Source organism: Procambarus clarkii, chromosome 4 (assembly GCF_040958095.1).
Source record: "Procambarus clarkii isolate CNS0578487 chromosome 4, FALCON_Pclarkii_2.0, whole genome shotgun sequence".
Classification (NCBI taxonomy): domain Eukaryota; kingdom Metazoa; phylum Arthropoda; class Malacostraca; order Decapoda; family Cambaridae; genus Procambarus; species Procambarus clarkii.
In genome coordinates, this window is record NC_091153.1 from 58,311,145 (window position 1) to 58,336,869 (window position 25,725).

General features: G+C 43.1%; 1 protein-coding gene across 1 annotated transcript in view; it reads right to left on the minus strand.

The window, feature by feature from the left end:
* Nucleotides 1–25,725, minus strand: part of LOC138349878 (protein O-mannosyl-transferase TMTC1-like) — a 142,637-nt gene that overhangs the window by 75,231 nt on the left and 41,681 nt on the right. Inside the window, exons 4-6 of the mRNA XM_069336886.1 lie at nt 17,915–17,999; nt 14,993–15,096; nt 3,339–3,525 (exon numbers count right to left, since the gene is read on the minus strand). Of these exons, the coding sequence (XP_069192987.1) occupies nt 3,339–3,525; nt 14,993–15,096; nt 17,915–17,999 (376 nt within the window). The remainder of the gene's footprint in view (nt 1–3,338; nt 3,526–14,992; nt 15,097–17,914; nt 18,000–25,725) is intronic.

Consider the following 25,725-nt stretch of genomic DNA (forward strand, 5'->3'; position numbering starts at 1 on the left):
AAACGTCAAGCCGCCTGCTATCGCTGTATCTATCGATGATTTCTGTGTTGTTTACTAGGATTTCTCTGGCGATGGTTTGGTTATGGGAAGAGATTATATGTTCCTTAATGGAGCCCTGTTGCTTATGCATCGTTAAACGCCTAGAAAGAGATGTTGTTGTCTTGCCTATATACTGGGTTTTTTGGAGCTTACAGTCCCCAAGTGGGCATTTGAAGGCATAGACGACGTTAGTCTCTTTTAAAGCGTTCTGTTTTGTGTCTGGAGAGTTTCTCATGAGTAGGCTGGCCGTTTTTCTGGTTTTATAGTAAATCGTCAGTTGTATCCTCTGATTTTTGTCTGTAGGGATAACGTTTCTATTAACAATATCTTTCTGGACCCTTTCCTCCGTTTTATGAGCTGTGGAAAAGAAGTTCCTGTAAAATAGTCTAATAGGGGGTATAGGTGTTGTGTTAGTTGTCTCTTCAGAGGTTGCATGGCTTTTCACTTTCATGCAAGCTAAATCTAAACATCTAAACACAAAGATTAATCCAGTGTAATTGGTCTGTTATGTTGGACATTGTCTTCTGTGTTGGCATCGATATGTTCTTGTCAATGACAATGTCCAACATAACAGACCAATTACACTGGATTAATCTTTGTGTTTAGATAGGAGATGCCTCGTATGGGCCAATAAGCCTTCTGCAGCCCCTATGTTTATCCCTTATGTATCCCCCCCATGTTTTCACCTTCATTGTATTATCACCTGACCTAATGCGGGTATAAAATCAACTAGTATTGTAAGATCTGTTCACTTGAGAATGAACCATGGAGGTTCGAAACGTCGTGCAAATTATACAAATAAGTGTAATACACTCTATAGTAAATCACTTCTTTTCTTCACCTTAAAAGTACGAAAATGAGTTTTGGAGAACTCCTATTTCAATTAAGCCCTGATGCTAAGAAAATAGTTAGAGGGATAGAAGCCCTAAACCAGAAAATAATAAATACAGAATATGCGGTCATATTCAATGAAACATATATATATATATATATATATATATATATATATATATATATATATATATATATATATATATATATATATATATATATATATATATATATATATATATATATATATATAAACTGAACTGGAGGAAGTGGTTCAGTGTAGAATACTTACTCGTGAAATATCTGATGAAAATTGCAAAGGAAACAGCTTGAAAGAGGACTTCATCCAGGGGTAGAATGCTAACAAAATGTAAATATGATAAAGAGACATCAGGAGAGGAGAGGAGAGGATGAGAAAAGGAGGAGGTGGAGGAGAAGGAGAGGATAAGAGAGAAGCTGCTCCTGATGGTCGTTAATAACAAGAGAGAGAGCTTTGGGTAAAGACCTTTTACCTATGCAGGTAATCTGGCTAGTGGGGGATGACCAGGTGATTCCAGACCAAAGGTGGCAGAGTACGAGGCATGGTTAAGGGGGGGGGGGGGAATGCAAGGTAGGGAGGGGTGGGGAGGGAGGGGGATGGATGGATGGCTGAAGGCGTTGAACAAATGAGTCTGTGCTTAAGTCGATGAGCAGATGAGTGAGCAAATTCACAATCATCTTGTGAGTTTTGCAATAATAATGCAAGTTGGTTAGACAAAAATGACAGAACATTAGAGGAAGGAGAAAGTGAACTCGAAGCTGCATGGAGAGAGAGAGAGTGAGAGAGAGAGAGAGAAAGAGAGAGAGAGAGAGAGAGAGAGAGAGAGAGAGAGAGAGAGAGAGAGAGAGAGAGAGAGAGAGAGAGAGAGAGAGGGGGGGGGGCAGCATGAGGGAGGAAAAGATGGAGAAACCAGAACAAACAATTAAATGGTTAATGTTGCGAAGTGATTTCCCAGCCTTCTACCGTGGCAGAGGAGGGAGTTGAATAATTGAGATGGAGAGTAGTGCAAGCGGGGACAAGACAGTGGATGGCTGATAGTAACATATAACATTTTTGTTCCTGGGATTAGGGAAGACCCCGCCAGGAGAGGACACGCACCGCTCATATTCTCTGGGAGCTCTTATGGAGATATTTTAGGCATGTGTGTGTGTCTGTATGCATATATAATATATATATATATGTCGTACCTAGTAGCCAGAACGCACTTCTCAGCCTACTATGCAAGGCCCGATTTGCCTAATAAGCCAAGTTTTCCTGAATTAATATATTTTCTCTAATTTTTTTCTTATGAAATAATAAAGCTACCCATTTCAGTACGTATAAGGTCTATTTTTTTTTATTGGAGTTAAATTTAACGTAGATATTTGACCGAACCTAACCAACCCTACCTAATTTAACCTAACCTATCTTTATAGGTTAGGTTAGGTTAGGTAGCCGAAAAAGTTAGGTTAGGTTAGGTAGTCGAAAAATAATTAATTCATGAAAACTTGGCTTATTAGGCAAATCGGGCCTTGCATAGTAGGCTGAGAAGTGCGTTCTGGCTACTAGGTACGACATATATATATATATATATATATATATATATATATATATATATATATATATATATATATATATATATATATATATATATATATATATATATATATATATATATACAATATAATATACATACATCATACATATAAATATATATAATTATTATATAAGCCTAAGATAGCAGGTATTAGGCTATCGAACGTATATTAGGGGGGGGGGGCGTCGAACCAATATCCTTGTCCGCCCCAGACGCACACTGTACCCATAGACGAAAGAGATGCTAAAAGTTTCACAACCTGGAGTCTAGCCGAGCCCACTGGGAATGTGTAGACATTGAGCTGGTATCTATTGCAAGTTTTGCACGTAACCCGCGTACACTGGTGGAGGGAAGGGAGTTATCCACCAAACGCTTCAGTTAAATACACAGTTCAATCACAATAACATGATATTTCACATGAGCGTTTGGTGGAGAACTCCATTATCTACACCAGCGTATGCACGTTACACGTACAAATCGGATTGGGTAGTTGGGTAGGCAGGTGTGTGTGGTGGATAGGCAGGTGTGTGTGGTGGATAGGCAGGTGTGTGTGGTGGATAGGCAGGTGTGTGTGGTGGATAGTCAGGTGTGTGTGGTGGATAGTCAGGTGTGTGTGTGTGTGTGGTGGATAGGCAGGTGTGTGTGGTGGATAGTCAGGTGTGTGTGTGTGTGTGTGGTGGATAGGCAGGTGTGTGTGGTGGATAGTCAGGTGTATGTGTGAGTGTGTTGGATAGGCAGGTGTGTGTGTGGTGGATAGGTAGGTGTGTGTGTTGGATAGGCAGGTGTGTGTGGTGGGTGGGTGTAACTAATACAGATAAAACACAACAGCAACACAGCCAAATATTATATTACCTTCATCAAGCATCCAGCTCTGAGTATAAGTACAAGGGCGCCGTAGAACAAAAGAGAAGCGATGTTTCTGGTGTCTATGATGGAGGTGATGAGCGGGATGGAGCCCATCTGCCAGTCGTGCGCCAGCGTCCACGGGCACAACAGCAGCCAGGCGTTGAACACCGGCAGATACCAGAAGGTCAGCACCCTGCGCCGGGGGTAAACACAAGACATTAACACGTTACAGGCACGCCAGAAGAACTAGAAAGTCTATACATCAAGAAAACACCTGAACAACATGGCAGCAGGAACCACCAACATCCAGACTGTATCCTACCCTCAGTCAGGGTAATGTCAACACGTCCTTCTAATAGAACGTCGCATGTTGACGTGTACCCTACCTAAGGCCAGAAATTGTCGTGCTAGAAAATGGGAGCGGCTCGCAAAATTGACGTACCGGCCCGTTTTCTGTTTTGGGTCCTCGGGTGGGTTAGGATAAGGGCACTTTAGTAGGACAGTTTCTTGATGTTAGGAAACCTTAGGTGGACGGGCTGAATAATATCCACAAAGTTAGCTGCTTATGAAGGAAAAAGAAGGTTGAAGTGAAACTGAGTAAAGACATAAAGCGTGGAATTAAGTTGGTCATAATATGTATTTTTTGAGGTACAAAGTGTGTTTACGATACGAAACTTCCTGCAATCCGTATGGTGTTGCAATGTTTGGTGGCTGGAGTTGCTATACTCTCTCTTCTAATGTTTTCTTTTGTGAAGGGTATGTTAACATCCTTAAAGTTGGTCTGGTGTTGTTCGTGGTGTTTGTGCGTGACGAGTTCGTACTCTTATCCTCTTGAGACGAATATTTACATTCTCAAATCCTGTGATCTTAGTTTGTCTCCTGTGTATACATCGTCACAGTTTTTAAAAGACTTTTGTTTTCACTTGTGGCCGAAATAATTCTGTTCTGCTCCTGACGAGGAGGTTCAAGGAGGAGATTTTGTGTCTGTAATGGTTTCAGTGCGGGTGTTACCTCAAGGTTACCCATGATTTCGGGGCTCAACGTCCCCGCGGCCCCGTCCCCGAACAGACCTCCTGGTTGCTGGACTGGTCAACCAGGCTGTTGGACGCGGCTGCTCGCAGCCTGACGTATGAATCACAGCCTGGTTGATGTATCCTTTGGAGGTGTTTATCAAGTTCTCTCTTGAACACTGTGAGGGTTCGGCCAGTTATGCCCCTTATGTGTAGTGGAAGCGTGTTGAACAATCTCGGGCCTCTGATGTTGATAGAGTTCTCTCTCAGAGTGTCTGTGGCACCTCTGATCTTCAACGGGGTTATTCTGCACATCCTGCCATGCCTTCTGGTCTCATGTGATGTTATTTCTGTGTGTGCAGGTTTGGGACCAGCCCCTCTACTATTTTCCACGTGTAATTTATTATGTATTTCTCCAGCCTGCGCCCTAGAGAAATTTTAGGTTTAGGCATCTTAGTCGTTCCGATTAGTTTAGATGTTTTACTGAGCGGATTATAACAGTAAAGGATCTCTGCACGCTCTCAAGGTCAGCAATTTCTGTAGTTCTAAAGCTGTCATTGTGCAATAGTATTCCAGTGTAGAGAGCACTAACGTCTTGAAAAATATCATCATTGGTATAGCATCTCTTGTGTAAAAGGTTCTTGTTATCCAACCTGACGTGTTAGTGATGTTTGCTGCCTTTTCTGTTTGAAAATCCAGACATCGTCAGCGGGCTTAGAGCCTTCCCTTTCCATAGCTCATTATGGAAAGTTATGGCTTACCCCAATTAGGTTTTCCTGAAACACTACCCAGCAATCGGTTTACAAACCAGGTTTCCAATTACTGCTGGGTGGGCAGGGGCAAAAATTATGAATTAGCGCCCAGTCAATCCTACATGGCCAGGGTTCGAACCCAGAAGAATTTGATCACGAGACATGGAGCTAGTGTGTGACCACTACGCCACGGGTGTTAGTATTGATATCTATATAAATAAAAAGGGAAATGTTCGTTTGTTCAAAATCGCGAGTCTCCAAAAGTTATTCACCGATTGCAATGAAATTTTCACACAATGTTCCATTCGCATCCAGCCAGGTTTTTATATACATACTATATAGATGTCACGTCTGTGAAGGCAAAAAAAAACATGCTTTTTCTGAAAAAACTGTGTTTTTCATGTGTTTTTCCTGTGAGGGGAAATCTTCGAAACCTCTTTACCGATAGCTTTGAAATTTTGACACACCGTTGCATTCAAATAGGCGCGTCTTATTATATATCTACTATATACATGCCTCACCTGTGACAGTAAAAAAACTTGTTTTTTTTTAAAACAGCGCCATCTGTTGGACGTAAGAGCAACATACGCTGTAATTTCCGAAAGTTCTTCACCGATTGCTTGGAAATTTTGACACAACGTTGCATTCGAATAGGCGCGTCTTTTTATATACCTACCATATAGATGCCACCCCTGTGACAGGTAAAAACATGCGTTTTTGAAAAACAGCGCCATATGTTGCACATAATGGCAATATTCACGCTATACTAAATATGTCACAAATTGCATTTCAATGTTTCTGATTGCATTGATAAATTTTATTTTCATAGATTTCGATTTATTTTATTTTTTATTGAATTATTTTGTGTGACATTGTGCTGGAACTGAGCTGTGTTGTTTACCATACCGTTCATTTCGTAAGTATATGTATAGATGCCACATCTGTGACAGGTAAAACTATGCTTTTCTTGACAAACAGCGCCATCTGTTGCCTGTAAGAGCAACACACATGCTATACTAAATATGTTACAATTCCATTTCAATGTTTCTGATTGCATTGATAAATTGAATTTTCATAGATTTTGATTTATTTTCATTTTGATTTAATTAATTTGTGTGAATTGCGTTGGAATTAAGCTGTGTTGTTTAACATACCGTTCATTTCGTGGGTATAGTTTATTTTTTTATTTTTTCATAATTTCATTTAATTTTTTAACAGTTTTTCTTATATTTCAGTGATGGGAACATCAGGTCACTTGATGTTCCCAATTTTCTGATGGGAACATCAGACCATTTGGGAAGGCATCGGACGAGGGAGTGGGGAATGGTGGGGATGACGAGGGGACGGAAGTGAGAGATGGTGGGGAGGACAAGAGGAAAAGTGAGGGGGTAATGCTGGGGAAGGACGAAGGGACGGGGGAATTCGGGATGGTGGGGACGAGGGGATGGGGGAATGGAGAATGGTAGGGAGGACAAAGGGACCGGGGAGTGGGGCATGGTGGGGAGGAAGAGGGTAGGCCATCTAGAAGATCTCCTGCCCCGTGTGGCAGTGAAAATGAGCATCAGCATCACTGTAATAATACCTAATTGAATTACTCCGATTAGGCAAAATTGCATATTAATTTTATCAGTAAAGATAATAATTCAATCTAGATTGGTCTTGGATAACCGAGCTGGAATATTAGCAGAGTCCGTGTTGAGTTTGGTGTCTCTCTTCTACATCTTCGTCGGCCTCTGTTTTGTTTACATATTTCTATGTAGATTTGTAAGATCTCATGTTAGATCTTACTTGCTAGGTTTATCTCGGTGAAACCCGTGTGTGTGTGTATTTACTATTTATATCTGCGGACTTAGATACCATCCCTCTTTTCTAACCTCTTACACACACACACACACACACACACACACACACACACACACACACACACACACACACACACACACACACACCACACACACACACACACACACACACACACACACACACACACACACACACACACACACACACACACACACAAACACACGCCTGTAGAAATAGATCCCACCTGCTCATCATGGGCGACTTCAATCACGGAAGGATTGACTGGGAGAACAAGGAACCGTATGGAGGCGAAGATACATGGAGAGCCAAACTATTGGAGGTGGTGACAAGCAACTTTTTAACCCAGCATGTCAGAGAACCCACAAGGATGAGAGGCAATGGCGAACCAGCGAGACTCGACCTAGTCTTCACTCTGAACGACTCCGACATAAGAGAAATCGGTTTTGAAGACCCAGTAGGAATGAGCGACCACAGTGTACTGGTGTTTGAGTTCTTGATTGAAGAAGGGTTATTGAACTCGAGGAGGGATACCGAAACCAAAAGGTTAGCCTACCGAAAGGGAAACTATGAGGGGATAAGAAAATTCCTAACAGATATTGCATGGGAAACAGAGCTCAGGGAAAAGACGGCCCAAGATATGATGGATTACATCACGCAGAAGTGCAAGGACGCAGCAAACAAGTTTGTCCCAGTCCAAAAGGAAAACAGAGAAATGAAAATGAGAAACCCATGGTTTAATCAGAGATGTAGGCAAGCTAAGCAGCAAAGTAAAAGGGCATGGAGAAACTATAGGAATAACAGGACACTGGAGAGCAGAGAAAGATACCAGAATGCCAGGAATGAATATGTCAGGATGAGAAGAGAGGCAGAAAGACAATACGAAAATGACATCGCAAGCAAGGCAAAGACTCAGCCTAAATTGTTGCATAGCCACATCAGGACAAAAACAACAGTAAAGGAACCGGTTATGAAATTAAGGATAGAGGCGGAAGGATTCACTACAAATGACAAGGAAGTGTGTGAGGAATTGAATAAGAAATTCCAGGAGGTCTTCACCTTAGAGCAAGGAGAAATTCCAGAGGTAAGTGAGGGAATAGCTAACCAGAGACCACTGGAAGAGTTTGAGATTACCAGCGGGGAAGTAAGGAAGTGTTTACTAGAGTTGGATGTGTCAAAAGCTATAGGCATAGATGGAATCTCCCCTTGGGTTCAAAAGGAAGGAGCAAGAGAACTGTGCCTGCCACTCTCCATAGTGTATAACAAATCACTGGCAACAGGGGACCTGCCAGATATTTGGAAAGCAGCTAACGTAGTCCCGATATACAAGAAAGGGGATAGACAGGAGGCACTGAACTACAGGCCAGTGTCCCTAACCTGCATACCATGCAAGCTGATGGAGAAGATTGTGCGAAAAAAACTAGAGGAGCATCTGGAGCGAAGGAACTTTGTAACACAGCATCAACATGGGTTCAGGGATGGCAGGTCCTGCCTCACAGGGTTACTTGAATTCTACGACCAGGCAACAAAAATAAGGCAAGAAAGAGAAAGGTGGGCAGACTGCATATTTTTGGATTGTCAGAAAGCCTTTGATACAGTGCCACACAAGAGGCTAGTGCGAAAGTTGGAGATGCAGGCTGGAGTGAAAGGGAAGGTACTCCTGTGGATAGAGGAGTACCTAAGCAACAGGAGACAACGAGTCTGTGTGAGGGGTGAGGTCTCAGATTGGCGAGACGTCACAAGTGGAGTCTCGCAGGGGTCAGTCCTTGGACCTATACCGTTTGTGGTATATGTAAATGATCTCCCAGAGGGTATAGATTCGTTCCTCACAATGTTTGCCGACGATGCAAAAAATATGAGGAGGATTGAAACAGAGGATGATAGTAGGAGGCTACAAGATGACCTAGATAGACTGAGTGAATGGTCCAACAAATGGCTGTTGAAGTTCAACCCGAGTAAATGCAAAGTAATGAAACTAGGCAGTGGAAACTGGAGGCCAGACACAGGATACAGAATAGGAGATGAAATACGTAATGAAACAGAGAGAGAGAAAGATCTAGGAGTTGATATCACACCAAACCTGTCTCCTGAAGCCCACATAAAGAGAATAACGTCCGCGGCATATGCGAGGCTGGCTAACATCAGAACGGCGTTCAGGAACCTGTGTAAGGAATCATTCATAATCTTGTACACCACATATGTAAGACCAATCCTGGAGTATGCGGCCCCAGCATGGAGCCCGTACCTTGTCAAGCACAAGACGAAGCTGGAAAAAGTTCAAAGGTATGTTACTAGACTAGTCCCAGAACTAAGAGGTATGAGTTATGAGGAAAGGCTGCGGGAGATGCACCTTACGACACTGGAAGACAGAAGAGTAAGGGGTGACATGATGACAACCAACAAAATCCTCAGAGGAATCGACCGGGTAAACAAGGATGAACTATTCAACACTGGAGGGACGCGAACAAGAGGACACAGGTGGAAGCTGAGTACCCAAATGAGCCACAGAGACATTAGAAAAAACTTTTTCAGTGTCAGAGTAGTTAGTAAATGGAATGCACTAGGAAGTGATGTGGTGGAGGCTGACTCCATACACAGTTTCAAATGTAGATATGATAGAGCCCAGTAGGTTCAGGAATCTGTACACCAGTTGATTGACGGTTGAGAGGCGGGACCAAAGAGCCAAAGCTCAACCCCTGCAAGCACAATTAGGTGAGTACAATTAGGTGAGTACACACACACACACACACACACAGATATAATAGCACTCACAGAAACAAAGCTAACAAACACCATAACAAATGCAGTGTTTCCAGAGGGCTACTATGTAGTGAGGAAAGAGAGAGAAGGGAGAGGAGGAGGTAGTGTAGCTTTGCTACTAAGAGAAGGTTGGAGTTTCGAAGAGATGGTAATTCAGAACTGTGAAGGTTTCAGTGACTACATATCAGGCACCATAGCAACTGGAGGACAGAAAATTATAGTAGTAGTCATATATAACCCCCCATCGAATGTTAGAAGACCCAGACAGGAATATGATAGAAACAACTTGGCAACCATCAATATAATAGAGAGAGCAGCTTCTGTGGCTAGCAGGAACGGATCCAGGCTACTAATCATGAGAGACTTCAACCATGGAAAGATAGATTGGGGGAACAGAGACCCACATGGAGGCCCAGATACATGGAGAGCTAAGCTGCTGGATGTGGCAACAAGAAACTTTCTAAGTCAACACGTCAAGGGACCGACAAGAACGAGAGGAGGGGATGAATCAGCCTTGCTTGATCTGATATTTACCCTAAATGAGTCGGATATAAGGGAAGTTAAGTTGGGAGCCCCCTTGTGAATGAGTGATCATAGTGTATTGAGCTTTGAGTACCTGGTTGAGCTAGGAATTATCACCCCCAAAATAGAACTGGGAAACAAAGGGCTGGCGTACCGAAAGGGAAACTATGAGGAGATGAATAAATTCCTATGGGATATACATTGGGACACAGAACTCGGAACCAAGTCCGTACAAGACATGATGGACTATGTCACCCAAAAATGTCAGGAGGCTGTAAGCAGGTTTGTCCCAGCCCAACAGGAAAAAACAGAGAAGCAAAGGAAGAATCCGTGGTTTAATAGGGAATGTATGAAAGCAAAGGAGCTGAACAAAAGGGCATGGAGGAACTTCCGTAATAACAGAACACCAGAAAGTAGAGAGAGATACCAGAGAACCAGGAACGAGTATGTTAGTGTGAGAAGAGCGGCTGAGAAAAGGTATGAAAATGATATAGCTAATAAAGCCAAGACCGAACCAAAGCTACTACACAGTCACATCAGGAGGAAGACAACAGTGAAGGAACAGGTGATGAAACTTAGGGTGGGCGAGGACAGGTACACAGAGAATGACAAAGAGGTGTGTGAAGAACTCAACAAAAGGTTCCAGGAGGTCTTTACAATAGAACAGGGAGAAGTCACGGCGCTAGGAGAGGTGTCAGCAAACCAGGTGACCTTGGAAAGGTTCGAAATTACAAGAGATGAGGTCAAGAAGCACCTATTGGAGCTGGATGTGAGAAAAGCTGTTGGGCCTGATGGAATCTCACCATGGGTATTGAAAGATTGTGCAGGAGCACTTTGCTTGCCACTCTCCATAGTGTATAGTAGGTCACTGGAAACGGGAGTCCTACCAGAAGTATGGAAGACTGCTAATGTAGTACCAATATTTAAAAAGGGTGACAGACAAGAGGCACTGAACTACAGGCCAGTGTCCTTAACGTGTATACCATGCAAGGTGATCGAGAAGATTGTGAGAAAAAACCTAGTAACACATCTGGAGAGAAGAGACTTCGTGACAACCCATCAACATGGGTTCAGGAAGGGTAAATCTTGCCTTACAGGCTTGATAGAATTCTATGATCAGGTGACAAAGATTAAGCAAGAAAGAGAAGGATGGGCGGACTGCATTTTCTTGGATTGTCGGAAAGCCTTTGACACAGTACCCCATAAAAGGTTGATGCATAAGCTGGAGAAACAGGCAGGAGTAACTGGTAGAGCGCTCCAGTGGATAAGGGAGTACCTAAGCAATAGGAAGCAGAGAGTTATAGTGAGGGGGTGAGACCTCAGAATGGCGTGAAGTCACCAGTGGAGTCCCACAGGACTCTGTGGTTGGACCTATCCTGTTTCTGATATACGTAAATGATCTCCCAGAGGGTATAGACTCATTCCTCTCAATGTTTGCTGACGACGCCAAAATTATGAGAAGGATTAAGACAGAGGAGGACAGCTTGAGGCTTCAAGAAGACCTGGACAAGCTGCAGGAATGGTCGAACAAATGGATGTTAGAGTTTAACCCAAGCAAATGTAATGTAATGAAGATAGGGGTAGGAAGCAGGAGACCAGATACAAGGTATCACTTGGGAGATGAAATACTTCAAGAGTCAGAGAGAGAGAAAGACCTGGGGGTTGATATCACGCCAGACCTGTCCCCTGAAGCTCATATCAAGAGGATAACATCAGCAGCATATGCCAGGTTGGCTAACATAAGAACGGCCTTTTCAAACTTGTGTAAGGAATCTTTCATAACATTATATACCACATATGTCAGACCAATCCTGGAGTATGCGGCTCCAGCATGGAGTCCATATCTAGTCAAGCATAAGGCTAAACTGGAAAAGGTTCAAAGGTTGTCACCAGACTAGTACCCGAGCTGAGAGGTATGAGCTACGAGGAGAGACTACGGGAATTGAACCTCACTTTGTTGGAAGACAGAAGAGTTAGGGGGGACATGATCACCACATTCAAGATTCTCAAGGGAATCGACAGGGGTTGATAAAGACAGGCTATTTAACACAAGGGGCACACACACTAGGGGATACAGGTGGAAACTGAGTGCCCAAATGAGCCACAGAGATATTAGAAAGAACTTTCTTAGTGTCAGAGTGGTTGACAAATGGAATGCATTAGGAAGCAATGTGGTGGAGGCTGACTCCATACACAGTTTCAAGTGTAGATATGATAGAGCCCAATAGGCTCAGGAACCTGTACACCTGTTGATTGACGGTTGAGAGGCGGGACCGAATGATAAAGATAGTGTTTGCCAACGAGACCACAAAGGAGAAGATCCTATCAAGGAAGAGCTCCCTGAAAAACATGGGAAAATTCAAAAATGTATTCCTCCAGAGAGACATGACAAGGGAGGAGAGAGCCGTGGCAGCAGAAGCAAGGAAGAGGCGCATGGCGAGAGGGGAAAACCAGGAAGTCACATCTCCCAACACAACACCCCCAGAAGCGAGGGGGGAACCCACAACCAGCTACCCAGTAACACCAGAAGGGAGGACAACCCCGCCTCCCTCCTCTGCATAGAAAACCCCCCTACCCCAAACCATTATATTATTAATTACTCTTACCAGTTTCTACAAAACTCCTCTCAAACAATGTATTTTTAAACATGTTTAGGTATACACAGCAATGTGCTGCTTCCCTATTCTGTATAAAGGACCACACAGTGTAGATCAAGAACCAGCTACAAGCTCATCCAACATCCTCACCTCACAGGATGGCCAGTCATACATGGAATTAGGAGAGAACAAAATACTTAATGCTGATCTATTAGCCTCCACTGGCAAAATCTGGGTGCAGCACAAGAATATCTTCCAATATTCCTGAGTGTATGAAGTAATTACAGAGCTCAAAATACCTCATACCATTTGGTATGAAGTCACTGATAACAGGACAATCACAGATATAGTGTTGGAGATTATGTTCTCTCAAGTAGGACTGAAAACAGATGTTTTTTTTTCCACCAAGAGGGCTATAAACCCTTGGAACCGCCTACCCGCTGAAGCCGTAAATGCCAAATTCCAGCTAAAAAATATCATTAAGACAATTGGCGGGCCCTTTAACAAGCCGCCGGCTTTCTGTCCTCTTCGAGGCCACTAGATAGTTAGTGGCCCTTGGGTAAATTCAGTAAATATATACAATAATTGTCAGCGCATCTTCCGAGCAACAAGGACAGCTACACAGTATCTCTTAGAATTACGTAGGTAAACAACAAATGTAACATATTTGTTTACCACAATGTCGGTGCTGGCTGTAGAAGTTGAAAAAACATGGTTTTACTTCGAAATATACTAATTTTATAAGAAAATTCGACGTAAATAGGAGGCAGTAGAGCTCCGATAAGCCAGCGCTAAATCTTCAATATGAAGAATGTTGCTGCTCTCTGATTGGCCAAACGAAACACAGTAGTGACCTCTATCGGCACGCAGGTGAACCAACAATTTTCTTCCTAAGTATACCTTATTGAATCGCACCTAAGCATCTTCTTAGGGCGCACTTAGGAACCTTCGTAGCAAACCCATTTACGAAGAAATACACAGAGCTTCCTGAATCTAGGTCCTGGTGTGAGGGATGCTTACGCTGCTACCTCACAGCTCTGGTGTGAGGAATGAGGGCTACCTCACAGCCCTGGTGTGAGGGATGAGGGCTACCCCACGCTGCTTCCTCACAGCCCTGGTGTGAGAGATGAGGGCTACCCCACGCTGCTACCTCACAGCCCTCGTGTGAGAGATGAGGGCTACCCCACGCTGCTATCTCACAGCCCTGGTGTGAGGGATGAGGGCTACCCCATGCTGCTACCTCACAGCCCTGGTGTGAGGTGTGTGGAGTGAGGGAGACAACTTGGTGGGTACCAGTCCTTTGTAAGTGTAAACGTACTCTTTTGGAGGTCATAAAATGATATAAATATCTCTACATCACTACACTCTCGGTATCCGATATGCTTGATTAATAATTTTAGTAATACTTGTCTTGTGAGTCAAGCCGCCATCAAGGCACACTTGCTTAAGATAATTGGAGACTACCTGGCGTAATATACGTAGCTGATATCTTCTTCACCAGGAAGAAGAGGATAACAGGTGACCTATTTTAATAAGTGGGGGATGAAGTAGGTCATTGTAACATCCTTCTCGCTCGGTATTAAAGCAACATTCGTCTCGGTAGAAGGTTACTGAAGACAGAAGGGTACTGTAGTCAGAAGGGTACTGTAGACAGAAGGGTACTAAAGACAGAAGGGTACTGTAGACAGAAGGGTACTAAAGACAGAAGGGTACTGTAGACAGAAGGGTACTAACGACAGAAGGGTACTGAAGACAGAAGGGTGCTGTAGACAGAAGGGTACTGAAGACAGAAGGGTACTGTAGACAGAAGGGTACTGTAGACAGAAGGTACTGTAGACAGAAGGGTACTGTAGACAGAAGGGTACTGTAGACAGAAGGGTACTGTAGACAGAAGGGTACTGTAGACAGAAGGGTACTGTAGACAGAAGGTACTGTAGACAGAAGGTACTGTAGACAGAAGGGTACTGTAGACAGAAGGGTACTGTAGACAGAAGGGTACTGTAGACAGAAGGGTACTGTAGACAGAAGGGTACTGTAGACAGAAGGGTACTGTAGACAGAAGGGTACTGTAGACAGAAGGGTACTGTAGACAGAAGGGTACTGTAGACAGAAGGTACTGTAGACAGAAGGGTACTGTAGACAGAAGGGTACTGTAGACAGAAGGGTACTGTAGACAGAAGGGTACTGTGGCATCCTACCGTGTTAGACGGGAAGGGGCGAAGGAGGCTGGGTTGTCTTGGTCGCTGAAGACAGGTGACGTCCCTCGCAGCATCCATAGACGGAACAGCAAGATGGCCGCCCCCTGTGTCACCAGGCAAATACAGTTCAATGTTATATACATGCTCCCATATGTAGACAAGACACACAGACAGATAAACGGGTGGACGGACATACATACTGAGAAGACAGACATTCAGACAAAACAACACATATACCCAATGACATTTTAGTGTGAAAATCAACCATCCTCAAAGAAGCTTGAAAGCAAGACGATAATAGTTAAATAGCTACATTTAGGCTCCTCACATAACGTAAGTTATAAAAATGTTACATTTTGCCCAAGCTAAGATTATCGAGTCGTGAGATGAGTCATAACACCACGTAATGGGAGCAGGGACCGTGGTACAGGCACTAGGGGCGAGGAGGTACAGGCACTAGGGGCGAGGAGGTACAGGCACTAGGGGCGAGGGGGTACAGGCACTAGGGGCGAGGAGGTACAGGCACTAGGGGCGAGGATGGGGGGGGGGGTATAAATCTCCCACAAGATTCTAATGAGAGTTTCTCCAGTTTTATGGGCATTTCACAGTGCACTCGCTTGTCACATTAAAAAGTTTATCACATTGTGAGGGGTGTAAAAAGGATGATAAAGAGGGAGTTAGTGAGAGTTAGTGATATGAGTTGGTGGCGACTTTTGCTACCTCAGTCCAAGACTATTCTGCATGTAAGACCAGTAGTGCAAGCCCGTGGCTACGTGGTTCCACATGAGGAGGGCGTAGCCTGAAGTCTCTCTTATCCTTAACTCCGTGTTGGGACACTCACATCTGTGTTTACATTGTTGTCTCATTAACCGCTATGCTTCGTAGAGCTTCTTTGTCCACTTTGTGTACATCTCTGGTCAACTCTTATGCTAAGTTCAACTCTCATTTTGATAGCTACTGCAATAGCAATTTGTCTACGCCTCTCCTCATATGTTTTCATTGTCCTTATTTGTGTGTGTGTTCGGGGGGGGGGTGTTGAGTCCTGCAAATGCCATCAGTTTATAGTGTAGTGAAAAACGTGTTCTGGAAATGGAATGATTTATGAATGTGGTTCAGCGTAGCTGGGGTGGTGTGGTCTCTCACTCTCTCTCTCTCTCTCTCTCTCTCTCTCTCTCTCTCTCTCTCTCTCTCTCTCTCTCTCTCTCTCTCTCTCTCTCTCTCTCTCTCTCTCTCTCTCTGTCTCTCTCTCTCTCTCTCTCTCTCTCTCTCTCTCTCTCTCTCTCTCTCTCTCTCTCTCTCTCTCTCTCTCTCTCTCTCTCTCTCTGTCTCTCTCTCTCTCTCTCTCTCGCTCTCTCTCGCTCTCCCCCCCCCTCCCAGCCTCCCCAGGCTCCTCACTCTGGAGGAGGTAATTCTATTAGGGTGTACAGGTTGGAGGCGTCACCGAGGCCAGGTGACGAGGCTGCCAGATCTCATCTCCCGCACCTGTTTACCCCTATGTTGCAGTCCTTCACCCTTCCTGCCTCTCCCAGTCTCTCCCAGCCTCTCCCAGCCTCTCCCAGCCTCTCCCAGCCTCTCCCAGTCTCTCCCAGCCTCTCCCAGTCTCTCCCAGCCTCTCCCAGCCTCTCCCAGCCTCTCCCAGGATCTCCCAGCCTCTCCCAGGATCTCCCAGCCTCTCCCAGCCTCTCCCAGCCTCTCCCAGGATCTCCCAGCCTCTCCCAGCCTCTCCCAGTCTCTCCCAGCCTCTCCCAGCCTCTCCCAGGATCTCCCAGCCTCTCCCAGTCTCTCCCAGCCTCTTCCTCTTTCCCCTCCTACACTTGGCAATATTAATTTTGTATGTAATTTTATCATTTCTATTTCCTATACTTTGTACAGCATTTTGTACCTATTGTTAGCGATCAGTTTTCATCCTGCTTCTGCTATTATCTGTTTCCCTGCATTTTAAACGTTATTTTACTTCTGCTTCTTAAAATTCCACTTTTCATTCCCTCTTATTCCTGCCCAACCACTTGGGCTGGACGGTAGAGTGACGGTCTCGCTTCATGCAAGTCGGTGTTCAATCCCCGACCGTCCAAGTGGTTGGGCACCACTTCTCCCCGTCTCATCCCAAATCCTTATTATCCTGACCCCCTTCCATGTGCTATATAGTCGTAATGGCTTGGCTCTTTCACCTAATCATTCCCTTCCCTTCCAGTTCATCTACGTCTCGTATTTTCCTACTTTCTGTATGGAGCTGTCTTACACTGTACCTCTACTTCTACACTCTCATTCTTCCTCGTTCGGTAATATCTTTATCTCTCATCTACTCGTTCTACCTCTCTGTCTCTCTTCCCACTATCCCTCTCTCCCTTTCTACGTTTTCCCTTTATCCCTCTTTATTTACCCTCTTTCCCTCCCCCCTCTCCCCTTCCTCTCACTCCAAACCTCTCTCTCTCTCTCTCTCTCTCTCTCTCTCTCTCTCTCACCTCCTCCCCCTCTAACGTTGACTACCATAGCGAAAAAGAACGCGACTCATCAGTTGAGAGCAGTGTTGATCTAGGAGAGGGATATCCAAGCCCAAAGCCCCTCACACACACAGTACCTACTCTAGGCTTGTACCTATTTCCATTGGTGGTAAAGGTTAGTTAAGCACACGGTAGGATTTATATATTTATTTTCTTAATATATTTTGGGTATCTTATCATATAACAGACATCGTCCCATCTGGAATATCCTCTCCAGATGGAGAGGATATTCATTCAGGATATTGTAACATTATTTGGGTTTATAATCCCATGGGATTATAACATTAACATTATGGGATAAAGTCCCATCAGGATATTCAGGATATAGTTACTTTAGAGTTCTATATACATATATTTACCTGAGTACCATCCATTGTATATAAACACGTTAGTTTTGTATGCGTTTTAATTGGTCACTTACTATAAGGCTTAACCAGAAGAGTCTTCTGAAGAGAGCTGCCAGAGCCCTGCTGCTGCTGCTGCCGCCAGCCCGCCCCTGGAGTAATCTGCAGGATAACAGAAGGTACAGTCTGTTATTATTTTGTCCTCTTGAGAAGGAATATGCAGTGATTCCCTTGATGGGTAGCATGGAGGAGGATAATGTGGCGTCTTTGGTTAACTCACACACACACACACGCACACGCACACACACACACATTGGACCTATACTGTTTCTGATATATGTAAATGATCTCCCAGAGGGTATAGACTCGTTTCTCTCAATGTTTGCTGATGATGCAAAAATTATGAGGAGGATTGAAACAGAGGATGATAGTAGGAGGCTACAAGATGACCTAGACAGGCTGAGTGAATGGTCCAACAAATGGCTGTTGAAGTTCAACCCGAGTAAATAAAAAGTAATGAAACTAGGCAGTGGAAACAGGAGGCCAGACACAGAATACAGAATAGGAGATGAAGTACTTAATGAAACGGACAGAGAGAAAGACCTAGGAGTTGATATCACACCAAACCTGTCTCCTGAAGCCCACATAAAAAGAATAACGTCTGCGGCATATGCGAGGCTGGCTAACATCAGAATGGCGTTCAGGAACCTGTATAAGGAATCATTCAGAATCTTGTACACCACATATGTAAGACCAATCCTGGAGTATGCGGCCCCAGCATGAAGCCCGTACCTTGTCAAGCACAAGTGTGGGAACCGACCTGTGAGATTTATATTTATTTAATTTATATGAATTTCTATAGAATTTATATTTACGTTAATTTATATACTTTGATAGAAATTTGTATGATGTTAAGTGGACTGTATTTCTGCAATAATCTAATAATCTCACAAATCGATCCTCTACACATTAGGGGGGTTTATATTAATTTAATTTATATATATGCAGCCAATCAAACTACAGTATTAGACTACATACATTGAAGAGGTTCCTTATCTTATTTGTACAGCAGGCCTTAGTCCACCAGGTATAACCAGGATGTAGACACCACATTTTCCCTCTTTGAGGTAGCTTCCATCACCCTGGTAACTGATGCACAAAGCATGCTTCCTCGTCTTGACCTGTCAAAAGGGCGCTAGCTGTGAAGCCAGAATCCTATATATGACAAATATATCAGAGAAAACACTGTACATGGAACCTTAAAGACCTGGCTTAATTACCTTTAGTATGAGCCGATCTCGTGCTCTAACCGGTCCACCCTACCCAATGACATTAATGGCCACTAATGATAGATAAATGGGTTTCGGTAGAACACTTAACTTAAATTTGTTGACAGCGTGTGATAATGATACACCTTTGGTTTCCATAACACTTCGTCCAAGTAAAATTAACAGGAGCCGAATTGCTCCCTGTGCCTCTGGTCTCAGTATAAACAATGGCTGCCCCTCCTTCCTCACTCCTGACGCCTGGCTTACATTGTCCAGATGACAGAAAGTGATAGAAGGGTCACATTTACTCCACTTCAATATTGATAATTAAGTTAATTTATATGAGATGTTTTTATGATGGTAAAGTCCAAAGACTAATGTATTTAAGAATAATTCCCAGCAGAATAGCTGGTGAATTTATTGTGGTGTGGTGCAGTATGTGGTGATGATATCCTGTTTTCTATAGACGGTAATTCCACTACAAGTTACGTTTTCTATGGGTAACTTGTTGGTAATACAGCAGCAATTATTATCTGTCTGTATGATATATTAAATGCTGTCGGATTTTCCGACATAATTCCCCAGGGGCTGCTCACGGGTCAAAGTCCTATTAGAACAGACGAACACCGATACTCCTCCTTCGAATTATTAGATTAATTTGATGTTAGTAGTTAGTAATCACACATTTGTGCGTCTGTTCGTACAGGACAGATGTCCCGTACTAGAGTTGCAGGGGGTTAGAAGTCTAATGCGATTTCATTTCCCTGTCAACTCTTGAAAGGCTAATATTCAAGCCTAATTACATATTATTTAACCCAGAAGACTGAATGTGATCAAGTACTACAGTCAAGTATGATTCAGGGACTGCAGTGAGATCAGTGACATTAGATATAACTTGAAGTTTATTCAGGTAACTGGTCACTGATATATAAAGACTGAGGCCCATGGAATTCATCTTGATTAAATAATAAATGTATCAAATCAGTCATCAGATTTATTGGGGTTTAATTCAGTTAATTGATTCAGAGGATTGAATAGCTCATCATTAAAGCAAAGTATGGTTCTGAGACTGTAGTGGGTTCAGTGACATTGGTCGCAGTGACTTGTAGCTGTTTTAGGCTACTGTTCACTGATTTGCCACTGAAGCCTCATGAACTCATCTTCATCTTTAAATGATGATACTAACATCAACCTCTGTTGGTATAGTCAGCTGTAATCTACTTAGTATAATGCTACTGGAGAAATATAATCAGCTGACAAATTTAGATTTCTATTGGTATTGTTTATCTGCAGGCATAGGTCTCCTCAGGCTTGATACTGGGCCTGAGAGTAATTTACCTCCTGCAGAGTTTAACATGGTTATGCCCTGATATTTAGTAGGGCTACCGATGAATCGATGACAATAGTCTGTCCCTACAAGGAGACCGAAGTCGGTGAGGTGATCAGACTTAATATTATCTGCCAATTTTATTCCTCTATTTCTCAGGAATTTGACTGTTGCTCTCAGACCTTGAACTTGTAGGTCTACTGGTATTTTGTCCACCACAATGGCTTGTACTCGACAGACGTACCTGCCTAAACGTACTGATGGTTGTACCACCTGGTAGACTTGAGGTCCTGCATCTGTTACAAACCCTGAGATATTGAATGACATCTGGGCTACAGGCCTTAATTGTAGTTCATCTGCCAATCTTTTAGTGACATATGTTCTCTGGGATCCTTGGTCAAACAACCCACGGGTATGGACCTTGGCCCGCTTATTCAGGATGGTAATTTGGGCAGTAGGCAAAGTCGTATTACCTTTAGACTTTGCCGATTGGGCACTCTTTGTTTGTTGCACCTTGCAGTACTGTACTGTGGTGGGAATGCTATCTTCCACCTTGGGGTTTGGAGACGTTGTTTTGGTGTCTCTGCACAATGCTGCATGGTGCTGACCTTTGTTACACCTATTTCAGGTGTGTAATTGGGTATCACAGTCGTTGATGTTATGTTTCCTGAGGCACCTCGTGCAATGTTGCAAATCTTTGAGTCGCTCAACACGGGCGTCACTATCAGGAAAATTAGGGCAGTGGAACATTGAATGTTTCTCATTGCAGAACAAACATGTTCCATAGCTTCCAGTACCCTTTGGTGTCACGTTCTTGGGTGACACATTAACTATAGGCTTGGAGGGTCCCACTACATATACGCCCACACTGCTACTGTTCCACTTTGGTGTTGAATTATATTGTCTAGATTGATTTGGAGTACCTTTGGTACTCTGTGGTTTACTATTATTGGTTTCTGAGGGTTTACTTGGTGGTTTTAATTTGTCATGTGTTCGTAATTGATGAACTACTGACTTTAAACCTTCAGATATTTCATTCATGGATAAGATACTTTTATTGTAATGAGCACTCATTTGTCTCAATATGTCCCTAGGTATTTTCTCCTGGACAATTATTTTCAAGACCCACTCAGCCCCGTTTGTATCTGCTGTCAGGCTGAGGGCATTGATCAATGATTCTATCTCCAGCTTGAAGACTTGGAGTGAATCAGCTGAAGCCTCCGGTGGGGGTAAATGCAACAGCTCATGAACTAAATGTGATGTTCTTACTTCTGGATCAGCATAATTATCCTTGAGGAGTTTTACTGCCAGATCATAGCCGTCATTAGTTAATCTCAGATGGGATACTACTGTTTTAGCCTCACCTGATAATTGGCCTTGCAAATAAGAGAATTTACTACTCTTTGGTAAAGATTGTTTTGAGTCTACAAGGTCAACGAATTTGTTCCAAAATTTGTCCCAATCTTCCTCATCTTTTCCTGAGAAAGTGGGTAAATTAATTGGAGGGAGTCGAGCTTCTGCTTGACTCGTATTAGATGCAACTGTTGTTGTTGTTGCTGTTGTTGTTGCCTTGTTCTGGGCAATTAATTTGACATAAGGCTGCAACGTGGCCTGAGTGTGATCTTCATAATTCGCAAGATCAACCATAATGTCGTCTATTTCTGTTTCTGATAAATTGGTGTTGGCAAGTTCAGCCACATATGTTGCTATTTGGCATTTGATTTGCTCAAATTTACCTGCAGCTGCTTGATAATAGCTTTCCAGGTCAGCATAATCAACTTGAGATTGTTGTGACAAATCTTCACATTTCTTGATCTGTCTTGTTAAGTGGCCTTTAAGACCTGCAAGTGTTCTTTTCATTCTCCCTGCATTATTCATACTGGCTAGTTGGTGAAGCCTTGTGGGGCTTGTACTTGGGCTGCTCATAATACTGAACAAGCACTGATGGTAGCCTAGGGTCAAATTCTGCACTCACTAGGCAATAATCCTACCTCTACTAGAGGTTAGCACTTAAAATTAATACACATTATATATATACAATCATACACACTAATGATTTGAGTGATAAACCAGTGTCACTGGAAGTACCTTTAGGTTAGCTCTTCTATATCACCCTAGGATGGTAGAGACACTAATTAATCACTCAAAGGTGTAATGATCATAAGTAAATTATTATATATACAACTCAACTCGAGTTGATAAAAATTACACCCAAAATAGGGTCTGGACCATTCATTAATGGTGTTAGGTTGTTGAATATAGTACAACTGACTATGGTAATAATGGGACTAGGATGAGCAATAATAGTTCAACTAGTCATTGGTAAATATCCTACCCTGTTGTGGGTTGGCAATTAGTAAATATTATACTGTGATCACTAGTGCAATATATATTAAATAATTCTCTATTTTGGAGAAATAATATACACAATTATTGATAATAGCCTCTTAATTAGCCTCTATGAACTTCTAATATTATCAAGAAGTATTAAATATTATTAGTGACCTCGCGAAATAAACTCCAAGAAATTCGTGGATAATCTCTCGCGAAATTTAACACCACGAAATCCGTGAACAATCTCGCGACACAGCCACTAATTTGGCTGGCTTCAATATTAGCGCTGTCATTTCACAGAATAACACGCCACCAAATATCTGTGGGTGAGCATGAAACCGCTGACTAAGGCTGATCTGAACTGAGCGGGGCTCGTGAACTCGCACGAGTCAACGCCGCCGTCATTGACTGCTGGCTTTGTTTAAATCACACTGCACTAGTATATGTAATGAATCCACTGGTTAACTGGTTCATCCGGTACTAAGATGACCAAATGTGGGTTCAAAGGACCGAATATTGTGGGAACCGACCTGTGCGATTTATATTTATTTAATTTATATGAATTTCTATAGAATTTATATTTACGTTAATTTATATACTTCGATAGCAATTTGTATGATGTTAAGTGGACTGTATTTCTGCAATAATCTCATAATCTCACAAATCGATCCTCTACACATTAGGGGGGTTTATATTAATTTAATTTATATATATGCAGCCAATCAAACTACAGTATTAGACTACATACATTGAAGAGGTTCCTTATCTTATTTGTACAGCAGGCCTTAGACCACCAGGTATAACCAGGATGTAGACACCACATTTTCCCTCTTTAAGGTAGCTTCCATCACCCTGGTAACTGATGCACAAAGCATGCTTCCTCATCTTGACCTGTCAAAAGGGCGCTAGCTGTGAAGCCAGAATCCTATATATGACAACTATATCAGAGAAAACACTGTACATGGAACCTTAAAGACCTGGCTTAATTACCTTTAGTATGAGGCGATCTCGTGCTCTAACCGGTCCACCCTACCCAATGACATTAATGGCCACTAATGATAGATAAATGGGTTTCGGTAGAACACTTAACTTGAATTTGTTGACAGCGTGTGATAATGGTACACCTTTGGTTTCCATAACACTTCATCCAAGTAAAATTAACAGGAGCCGAATTGCTCCCTGCGCCTCTGGTCTCAGTATAAACAATGGCTGCCCCTCCTTCCTCACTCCTGACGCCTGGCTTACATTGTCCAGATGACAGAAAGTGATAGAAGGGTCACATTTACTCTACTTCAATATTGATAATTAAGTTAATTTATATGAATGTTTTTATGATGGTAAAGTCCAAAGACTAATGTATTTAAGAATAATTCCCAGCAGAATAGCTGGTGAATTTATAATAGTATGTGGTGATGATATCCCGTTTTCTATAGACGGTAATTCCACTACAAGTTACGTTTTCTATGGGTAACTTGTTGGAAATACAGCAGCAATTATTATCTGTCTGTATGATATATTAAATGCTGTCGGATTTTCCGACAACAAGACTAAGCTGGAAAAAGTTCAAAGTTATGCCACTAGACTAGTCCCAGAACTAAGAGGCATGAGTGATGAGGAAAGGCTGCGGGAAATGCACCTTACGACAATGGAAGACAGAGGAGTAGTGGAGACATGATCACAACCTACAAAATCCTCATGGGAATCGACCGGATAACCAAGGATAAACTATTCAACATTGGTGGTACGTGAACAAGGCGACACAGGTGGAAACTGAGTACCCAAATGAGCCACAAGGACGTTAGAAGGAACTTTTTCAGTGACAGAGTAGTTAACGGATGGAATGCATCAGGCAGTGATGTGGTGGAGTCTGACTCCATACACAGCTTTAAATGTAGATATAATAGAGCCCAGTAGGCTCAGGACTCTGTACACCAGTTGATTGACAGTTGAGAGGCTGGACCAAAGAGCCAAAGCTCAACCCCTGCAAGCACAAAACGTGAGTACAAAGAGGTGAGTACACACACACACACACACACACACACACACACACACACACACACACACACGCACGCACACACACACACACACACACACACACACACACACACACCTGTCCCCCTCCCCCTTCATCCCATACCCTCCCTATCCCTCCTCCCCCTTCACCCCATATCTGCCATGTCCCCCCTATCTCCTTAACCCACACCCTACCTGTCTCCCCTTCCCTTAAACCTCCACCCCCAACCCCAAAATCCTCTGAGATCCTGCAAACCACCTCACAGATCCTCTCACCCACGGAACAGCTTCCCACACCAGCAGAATGCTCGCCAAGAAAGGAACAAGAAAATTAACAGAAGAAAGTGAGCTTCAAGGCGATGTACACTAACATAGATGGGATTACAAATAAAACAAGTGAACTCGGAGAATGGGCACTGGAAGAAAACCCAGACATAATAGCACTCACAGAAACAAAGCTAACGAAAATCATAACAAACGCAGTGTTTCCACAGGGCTACTATGTAGTGAGGAAAGAGAGAGAAGGAAGAGGAGGAGATGGTGTATCTTTGCTACTAAGAGAAGGTTGGAGTTTCGAACAGGTAGTAATTCAGAACTGTGAAGGTTTCAGTGACTACATATCAGGCACCATAGCACCTAGAGGACAGAAAATTATAGTAGTAGTCATATATAACCCCCCACCGAATGACAGAAGACCCAGACAGGAATATAATAGAAACAACTTGGCCACCATCAATATAATAGAAAGAGCAGCTTCTGTGGCTAGCAGCAACGGATCCAGACTACTAATCATGAGAGACTTCAACCATGGGAAGATAGATTGGGGGAACAGAGACCCACATGGAGGCCCAGACACATGGAGAGTTAAGCTGCTGGATGTGGCAACAAGAAAATTTTTAAGTCAACACGTTAAGGGACCGACAAGAATGAGAGGAGGGGATGAACC